A 9,248-nucleotide genomic window follows, 5' to 3' on the forward strand; every position below is an offset into this window, starting at 1 on the left:
TTATCCCTGAGAAAAGATATTAGGGTTCAAGTGCAAGGGTGATTTTTTACGGTCATTTTGTATGGGGCTAGCAACGAGGTTGCTGCACTGTAGTACAAATATCTTAAAAACGTGCTGATCGATTTTAATGATTTTTTCAAGATTGGTTAGGTGAAACTATAGACTTCAATCGTGTATATGCGGTTTTCGGGGCCATTATCCTTGAATTAAGATATTTAAAGAATGGTGAAAACCTAACTTTTCAACCCCTTTGTTTACCCATATTATAAATTAAAATTCAAAAATAAATGAATGTAGATAATAAATAATTTAATTTTTTGCAATTCTGCATTTAAATTTATTTAGTTTCGTGCTTAAAACCATAAATAAATGCATTTGAAAGTGACCGATACTTTTCCGATAGCAAGTACCAAAATTCGAAAAGAAAACTATCAATACCAATTATTTTCAATCACAGAAAAATAAAATCATCGATTTGACCACTTCACATTTTATTAGAAGATCAAGAGACACATTTGAGAGCAATCTATGATGGAGATACAGAGTTTGAATCCAGTCTTATGTCCATTATAACTGATCCTCAAAATGCCTGAGGTCAAATAACACTTTATTGTTCTTTATTTCGAATTGACATTTTTCGAAAAGTATCTTGTATCGCTCAAGATTCAACCTTCTTTCTTCCAATCTTTCTTCTTTCTTAAATTTTTCTTTCTCAAATTCAAACTTGTCTTCCTCCAATCTGAGCTTGCGGTTCTCCAATATAAGCTTGAGTTCCTCCATTTTTTTGTCCTGCTAAAATTGTTCTCATAAAACAAATTAATTGGCTCAGCCTCCCGTTTGGCGATAAGATGTATCTTACCTCGAATGATGCCATAACAAAAAGTTATACAAAAATGTTATAGAATTGCAAAACTTGTTGCGACTTAGTTCTTTGTTGCGCTCAGAAGGCCCCCTTTTGTGAAATACAATCGTCATATTTTACTAGCGATGGGCAACGTAGTCAAATAGGCGCAGAAGCGCAATATTGTGAATGGGGCGTTACCGATAGTTTTACAAGTGCTATACAACGCAAAAAAAACAGTTACTCAGAGCGAATTACAATATAGATGGCAAATGTTATATGTGGGGGATTCGCAAACAAAGCTACAACACCATGTAAACACTCTTAACACAGTATAATTTGTACTTTAAATCATCAATTGATAGCAAAATAACAAATTTTCAGTATATATTTTGTCAACTGAAAATATTGTAATATTTGGTCACACTATTTTATCGACTCACAATTAATCGATAGCACAGCTCGAAATAATATATCGACGGCAGTCGGACAACAATGGCAATTGCTTAAACCATATTACTTTCAAGTTGTTTCTCTGGTGAGCAACGCGTTTGTGCATAAAGTGCACCAGCCAGCCACAACAAAGCATTTTATTTAACAATTCACCAATTTGTTGAGCACCCCCTTTGTCGAAGATGGGGAAGTACCCACATTACTGTGTCAAGGCCCTCGTCTTGCTCTGCTCGTGCTTCGATCTGGGCCATGCATTTCGCCCCACCTATGTCGAGGAGGAGGCTCAGAGTGTCCGGGCCACCCTGCCAGGCGAGCTAAAGTTCGTGCATGTGGTAAGTCAATGCCAATATCCGGGCATGCTAGTTTGTGCCATATGGTTAATGCTAGTGTTTTTTCAATGCAGATATATCGACATGGCGACCGAATGCCCGTCGACCCGTATCCAACAGATCCGTGGAACAATCGTAAATACTGGCCCACGGGCTGGGGTCAACTTACAAATGTGAGTATTTGTACGGGCTGTGATTCAACAAGTCTTACTCATAATTATTTGTCAGCGTGGCAAGCAACAACACTACGAGCTGGGCAAATGGCTGCGAAAACGTTACAGCTCATTGTTGGACGCCAGGTACGACAGGGAGCAGGTCTTTGTTCAGTCCACGGACGTGGATCGCACACTTATGAGTGCACAGTCCAACTTGGCTGGCTTATACGAGCCTGTTGGCGACGATGTCTGGAATCCCCTGATCAAATGGCAGCCAATACCGGTGCATTCCGTGCCCGAAAAGGACGATCCGGTAGGTGTATCTCACGTATTAAATTTGTTAGATATGTTAAATAATAATCAGAAACTTTGAACAGATTCTGGCTGCCAAGGCACCTTGTCCTGCCTTCGACTACTATCTGGAAAACTTCAAGGCATCCGCCGAGTTTCAGGCCAAGTGGGCACGTTACAAAGATCTCTTTGATTATTTGGGACAAAATAGCGGTCGGCCCATTAAGTCATTTATGGATGCACAATATTTCAACAACACATTGTTCATTGAAACCCTGTACAACCGAACCCTGCCCGAATGGGCACAGAAGGTTTACGGCGGCGCTGACCTGACCTACGTCTCGAATTTTGCCTTCTCCATAAATACCTACACACGTCAGCTGGCACGCCTAAAGGGCGGACCGCTCCTCAAGGATGTGCTTACCCGTTTGGAGAGCAAGCATAAGAAACAACTGTCGCCGGATCGGTCTGTGTTTATATACAGCGCACATGATACCACAATTGCCAACATGTTGAATACCATCAAGCTGTTTCAGGTATAAGGAAATAACCAATTATGACTAGCTTAAGCCTTGTAGAGGATCTAATAATCAGGCATCTCCGAAGACATAAATTATATATATGGTATTGTAGATAAGTATCATCAAGGCCGAGTCGATAGCCAAGTCCGTCTGTCTTTTCATACGTCCGCCTTTCTGTTTCAGGCAGAGTTTCTGTTTCGAAACATTTTCACTTTTCAATATATTTTCGTATCATATTCACATATCTTCGGCGTGCCGAGTGATTTTATCATTCTATTGCTTCAGTTTAGTTTTAATTCCCATTTATTTTTTTTGTCATTTTCCAGCTGCACAGTCCGCCGTACACGGCGTGCATAATGTTCGAACTGCGTGTGGATGACAACAACAGGCCCTTGGTTTCCGTATTCTATAAAAACACGACAGCCGAACCGCTGCCAATGTATATACCTGGCTGCGGTGTATCCTGCCCGCTGTCAAAGATGTATGCACTATATGAGGATGTCTTGCCGGAGAACTGGACGGATGAGTGCAAGCGATCCACACTGACAATGACATACGAGGAGGCCAATTTGGGCGCAGCAACAGGCAAGTTATCATAGAAAAACTGGGATAATGCAGAATATACATACAAGTATCTATAGTTCCTTATGAATATGTTAAGTATTTGAAGTATTAAATAATTAAGCAGATAATTAACTAGAATTAAAAATATATTCTTGCAGGCATTCTCATATGCATCATTGCCGCTCTGCTCTGCGTCAGCTATGGCTTGATGATCTACTATCGTCGCCGTGATTACAACATGCACACTTCCTATGCGCAAATGGCGTAAATTATGGCATCGATGGGATGGCTGGGTTGCTTATTGAAAGACTACGTCAACTTCCTGAATTACGATCGAGTTATTGCTCAGCTTTAGCCACTTATTTTTATATATCTCCCCTTGTCCTTGATTGAATGCCATTAATTATTTGTTTAAGTACGATAATTGTTTGTGCTCCATATATGTACGTATTTTGTGCAACAATTGTAAATGTAAATTTAGATCGAGTTATTGCTCAGCTTCAGATCTTTTATATATCTCCTCATTTTGATTTAATGTCATTAATTCTTTAATTAATGCTTATTGTTTGTGTACGCATTGCGTGCGACAATTGTAAATGTATATTGTTAAGCTCATATGATCTTGTTGTTGCTTTTGTTAAACGATGACAAAACAAAGACTGTGAATGGTTACCCTGAAAGTTTCTTGCACACATTTACATGTGTCCCATCTTATATATATCATATAAATTAGTAAAAATATATATATGTATAGATGCATATATTTGCATTTACGAGTATAGGCCTTTTGTGAAAACATCTTGTTGTACAAACCACTTTTTTGTGAACTGCAAAAAATAAAAAGAAACGTGCTCAAAATTAAAACAAACATCTGTTGTATTATATTAAGAAACTCAAAAATAATAAAGCTGGTAATTCGACAAGAAATCTTTCTTTTTTAGATGCAATTTTAAGAAGTCGCAACTGGAAAAGATAAGAACTAATTTACTATTAAGGCTGCAATTCCAGGAAACTTTAATCAAAGCCTCGGCTTAAGGTTCAGCTTCCGACTTCGAGCAGCAAAAAGGATAATAATTATAATTTGAATCGCTTCTAATATTATACTATAATTTGTTTATTACGCTTTTGCGATTTGTCGACTTAATTATGTTAAGATACGGAATGAACTAGGTCTATATACATACAACATGTAGAACCTGCGACTGACTGAGAGATTGGGATGAGACAGCGAGACGAGTGTCTGAAGATTTGTGTGTCTATCTATATGCCTTGTCGTCCGAGTAGATGATGTACGGTTGGTGATGATGCGTCAGGCTCTCGGCGCCATCCGCGCTGGCCGGCGCGCCCGCTCCGCTGAAGTAGGACATGCGCGACATGGTCGAGTAGGCGGCCACCGCCGCCGCCTGCTGCTGCGCCTGCTGCTGTTGGGCCACCTGCTGCTGCTGTCGCTGCGTCAGATTCTGCGTGGACTGCGCCTTGTGCGACAATGTGGCATAGTTGGCCTGGTAAGGCGGCACGGCGTAGAGCGCCGGCCCGGTGGCTCCGTTCTTGTAATTGTAGGCGGCATTGTGGGCGCCCAGCTGCATGGCCGTCGGCATGCCCATCATCGCGGCGCTCTGCTGATACTCGGCATTGCTCATGCGCAGTCGGATGATGCATATAATGATGATCAATATGGCTATGAAGGCGACGACGCCGCCGACTATGCCAATGATGAGCGTATCGTCGTTGCTGATGATCGGCGCCTGGGCGCCTTTCATGAGCGGCGCCTTTGTCTTCATCTTCATGATCGTCGGCTGTGTGGGGGGCTCCAGGCTCCAGATGATGAGCGGCTCCTCCGTGCGTGAGGTCAACAGTTGGCCGGAGTTCTTGTGCAGCTGCGAAGTGGAGGGACGCGCGGAGGTGGAGGAGCTGGACGAGGATGTCATGCGACGCGGATCGCAGGTGAGCTCATCGTCGCCCACCTCGATCAGCTTGCGCCCGGCCAGATAGGATGGTTCGCGGCAGACGAGCTCCGGCATGCCCGAGCTGGGCAGCCAGCGACGCAGAGCGCGTGCATCGCAATTGCAGTTAATCGGATTGCTGGCCAAGCCCTGCAGCTGCAGGCTCGCCCGCCGATCCTCGAGTGCGTTGAGGAATTGTGGCACAAGTGAGCCGATCTTGGAGCCCTCCACGTTCAGTCGGAGCTGGGAGGAGCGCGGCACGGGGAAGAGCAGAGCTGGGGGCAGCGCTGTCAACGATGTATTCTGCAGCTTGATGGTCAGATCGCTGCTCCGAAGCCCGGCCAGAGTGCCGGAGGATATGGACTTGAGGCGCTCGCCGCGTATTCCGATCGAGCGGAGCCTTGGATGCTTGAGTGGCTGGATTTGCTCGCTGCCTATGGTCGCATCCTTGACCTCAATGTCCAGCTGCTCGAGGCCCGGCAGCAGTTCCATGATGCCCTGCAGATCCAGATAGCCCAGGAGCGGCAAGTCGTACGCCTCCAACGTGGCCAGATTGGGCAACGGCCGGAAGGCCTGCTTCTCGATGCGGCTGCACAGCGGCAAATGGTTCAGCCGGAGCGTCCGGAGCATCTCCAGCTGGGCGAAGTTTGACTGGGAGATGAGCTCGAAGCTATTGTTGGAAACGTCCAGCTCTTGGAGCACCTGCAGCTGCGGCCAGGCGGGCGACAGATCGTCTAGGGATTTCAGCTCATTGCTGGACAGATCCAGAGTTTCCAGCAGGGTGACACGTTGGAAGATCTCCGCCTTGATGTTGCGCAGCTTGTTGTGCGAGAGATTCAGATACTGCAGGAAGGGCGTCTCCAGCAGCTGCAGCTCCTCGATGCCCGTGCCGGCCAGATTGAGTTCGCGCACCGTCTTCGGCTCGTTGAGGACATTGTGCACGGCCTGCCCGCTGAGAGGATTGTAGGAGAGATCGATTCGCTTGATGTTCACCATAATGCTGTCGTCGCGGGGCAGCTCCCGGATCCGATTGTGACTGAGATCCACCGAGGAGACGAAAAAGTGACGCAGCTGCAGGGCCTTGAGCGGCGCATACTCAAAACGATTGTGGGCCAGGTTGATGTTCTCGAGCATGTGCAGCTTGGAGTGCTCGAAGACGCTGTCGGAGAACTCGGCCAGACGATTGTGCTCCAGATTTAGCTGCTCGAGACGCACGAGGCCCTCGAAGGTGCGCTCGCCAATGCGATCCAGGCTGTTGTGCGAGAGGTCCAGGATCTGCAGCTGGGTCGAGTTGTGGAAGGCCATCTCGCTGACCATGTCCAGCTGGTTGTGCGCCAGGCGCAGCATGCGTAGACGCGGCAACCTTGCAAAGTCCAGCTCCTCGACGGTCTTCAGCTGATTGTCCGATAGATCAATCTGCTCCAGATACTGCAGCGAGGCGATCAGCTCGGCGGGAAAGTACGAGAACTTGTTGTGCGCCGCACGAATCTCTCGCAGACGCGGATGTATGCGAAAGGAGGAAGGGAACAGATAGCTGAGCTGATTGTGTGAGATGTCCAGCTCCTCGATGCCCGTGCCCGTGTTGAAGAACTCGCCCTTGAACGCGGACAACCGGTTGCCGCGCAGATCCAAGCGCTTCAGCTGCATTACATTGACGAAGGCTCCGGCACGGATCGAGTTGATTTGATTATTGGACAGATCGATGGAGCTGATGTTCCACAGATTCACAAAGCTGCCGTCCTGCAGCTCTTGCAGTTGATTACCCGCCAGATGGATGTGCTTGAGATCCTGCAGTCCGGCAAGGAGATCACCGCTCAGCTGGCGAATCTGGCACTGGCTCAGATCGATCACCTGAAGCCGCGTCAATGGCCGGAAGAGCGCCGGCGTCAACGACGGCGACAAATGGTTGCCGCTCAAATTCAGAGCCTGCAGATTCTCCAGGTCCTCGAAGATGTTGGCCGCCAGCTCGCCGAGGCCGTTGCCGCTCAGGTCCAGGCCACGCAGCTCGGGCAGCGCCAGCGGCGCGTTGCCCAGCCCGCTGAGCTTGTTCTGCGCCAGCTGCAGCTGCATCAAGGTGCCCTCCAGGCCCGCAAAGGTCTCCGCATTGACCAGCACCAAGGAATTTCCCGACAAATCGAGCGTGTGCAGGCTGCTGAACATTTGAAAGCTGCCGGGCGGCAGTTCCCGTATGACGTTCCGTGACAGGGACAAGGTCGTAATGTCGCCAGCCTGCACGGAGCCCAGAATTTCGGCAGAGAGCGCTGCGACGCGATTGTAGTCCATTTGCAGGGAGCTGAGCTGCGGCAGGCGGCCCAACGCGCTGCCCGGCACGAGCAGGATGTTGTTATCCCGAATGATCAGTGTCTGCAGGCTCTCCAGACCCTCCAGGGCGTCATCCTCAATCTGGAGAAAAGGGAGCAAACCCCATTAGTTAATTGTTCCTTTTACTTTTCAATATTTACGCACCGTGCGCAGCGAGTTGAGACTCAGATCCAGATACTTGAGTGCGCTCTGATCGCGGAATGTGCCCGGCGAAATGCTGGTTATGCTGTTGCGGCTCAGGTCCAGGCTCTCCAGGGACCTCACCACCTGCATGTGGGTGTAGTCCAGTTGCTAGCAATGCGCCAAATTAATAACCAAATCGAATCAGGAGAACATATTTCTTACCTGCAGAATGTTGGCGCTTAGGTTGAGCGCTTTGAGGCCTGCAATCGCGGCGAGCGACACGGTTGGAAACTGGCTGAAGAAGTTCTCGGAGAGATCCAGCTTCTGCAGCGTGTGCAGCTGCTCGAAGACATCGCTGTTGAGATTGGTCAGCCGATTGCCGGCCAGCTTGATTTCCCGTATCTTGCGCAGCCCGTGAAAAGCCTGGCTATCAATGCTGCGCAAAATGTTGTAGCGCAGATCGATTATCTCCAGCTGGGCCTGGGCGCTGAAGGAATCCCGTTGGAGCGTAGCTGGGAAACAGCAAAAGGGATTAGTTCAACTGAATGTGCTTTGATTGGGCCTTGAATCCATTTAAAACGGGTAACAGGCAGAAGGAAGCATCTCCAAATTCAGGTCGACCAACACAGGTCGACCAATTAAGGTCGACCAACTAAGGTCGACCAACTCAGGTCGACGAACTGGTCAAGTCAGCCGTCTGCCTGTAAATTGATATACCCTCTCATTTTCGTTTGACTATCAGAGCTGGATAAGCCACAGCCAGCTTCGTGGTTTCTCGTGACCCTTTCCCAACCAACTGGAGCTAGGTTGTAAAAGATATATGTTAAATATGGTTTACCTATGTGATTCTGGCGCAAGGAGAGGTGCTTCAGGGCGCTGGGTCCGTTGAGCGAATTGATTGGCACCGCCGTGAGGCTGTTGCGATCCATAAAGAACTCCTTCAGATCGATGCAGCCCTTGAGCACACCCTCCTCAATCAGCTTGATCTTGTTGCCGGACAGGTCCAGCAGGCGCAGGTTCTTGAGAGCGTGCAGCTCTGCCGTCGAAAATATGGGATTCAGATTATCGCCCAGCAAATTGTTGGCCAGACGCAGTTCGTTCAGCGCATCCTTCAAGCCGTCAAAGGCCTTCTCCGGTATGCGACGTATCAAGTTGTTGGACAGATCCAGCTCTTCGATGGGCAGCTTTAGCTGACCGAATGTCTGCAAAGACTGGGTCATTGACTCCCCTTTGATTTGAACAGAGTTAACTCACCTGTGCTGGCAACGTTTGCTGTCCGCTGTGCCGTTGCGTATACGCCACGATGGGCGCCCCATACGGCAACTGCGGCGCATCGCCGTGGAAGACAACCCGATCGCAGTCCATGGCCACCGCGCCGAGCTGACCAGTTGCCGCAAAAGGCACAACATTGCATCTGTAATTGTTGTTGTAATTGTAAAAGTAATTGTCGTCAATCGCAATTGATTGAACGCAAACAAAGCCAGCTCACAAATTGCAGATATTAAAATAACAACAAGCGGAAATTTGCCGTACGTCCGTCTGTCTGTCATCCGTCCTTCCGTTTGTCTGTCAGTTATTTTTTTCACTCACCTGCATGGCAATCGCAAGGCGGGACTGAGCTCCGGACATGGTCGCCAGGCCTCGCTGCGTCGGTTCAAGCAGCACAGAAAGCTCAAAACCAACAGCATCTGTTTCCACGTTTCCAT

General features: G+C 48.1%; 2 protein-coding genes and 1 long non-coding RNA gene across 4 annotated transcripts; 1 reads left to right on the forward strand and 2 right to left on the reverse strand.

The window, feature by feature from the left end:
* Window positions 1-470: 470 nt before the first annotated feature.
* LOC115761184 lies at window positions 471-965 on the reverse strand. The gene is made up of 2 exons (XR_004017731.1): window positions 860-965; window positions 471-792 (listed from the first exon to the last, which is right to left on the reverse strand). It is a non-coding gene; the product is annotated as an uncharacterized LOC115761184 (long non-coding RNA).
* Window positions 966-1,236: 271 nt separating this feature from the next.
* LOC115761183 (prostatic acid phosphatase) lies at window positions 1,237-4,018 on the forward strand. 2 transcript variants are annotated; one of them, XR_004017730.1, is made up of 6 exons: window positions 1,237-1,626; window positions 1,698-1,796; window positions 1,852-2,091; window positions 2,156-2,605; window positions 2,917-3,245; window positions 3,313-3,395. XR_004017730.1 is itself a non-coding variant. In XM_030702847.1 (6 exons), the coding sequence occupies exons 1-6, from the start codon at window positions 1,477-1,479 to the stop codon at window positions 3,420-3,422; spliced, it is 1,308 nt and encodes a 435-aa protein (XP_030558707.1). In that variant the 5' UTR covers window positions 1,239-1,476; the 3' UTR covers window positions 3,423-4,018. The 2 variants fall into 2 exon arrangements, 1 of the variants encoding a protein (XP_030558707.1); XM_030702847.1 differs by having other exon boundaries at window positions 1,239-1,626; window positions 2,917-3,175; window positions 3,313-4,018.
* A 155-nt stretch (window positions 4,019-4,173) lies between these two features.
* LOC115761217 (protein artichoke) lies at window positions 4,174-9,248 on the reverse strand. The gene is made up of 6 exons (XM_030702907.1): window positions 9,133-9,248; window positions 8,797-8,956; window positions 8,381-8,744; window positions 7,765-8,054; window positions 7,564-7,710; window positions 4,174-7,500 (listed from the first exon to the last, which is right to left on the reverse strand). Exons 1-6 carry the CDS (start codon window positions 9,246-9,248, stop codon window positions 4,411-4,413), a joined length of 4,167 nt encoding a protein of 1,388 aa, XP_030558767.1. The 3' UTR covers window positions 4,174-4,410.

The sequence above is a fragment of the Drosophila novamexicana genome, unplaced genomic scaffold (genome assembly GCF_003285875.2).
Source record: "Drosophila novamexicana strain 15010-1031.04,08,12 unplaced genomic scaffold, DnovRS2.1 tig00000463-arrow-arrow-pilon, whole genome shotgun sequence".
In the NCBI taxonomy this organism is placed as follows: Eukaryota; Metazoa; Arthropoda; class Insecta; order Diptera; family Drosophilidae; genus Drosophila; species Drosophila novamexicana.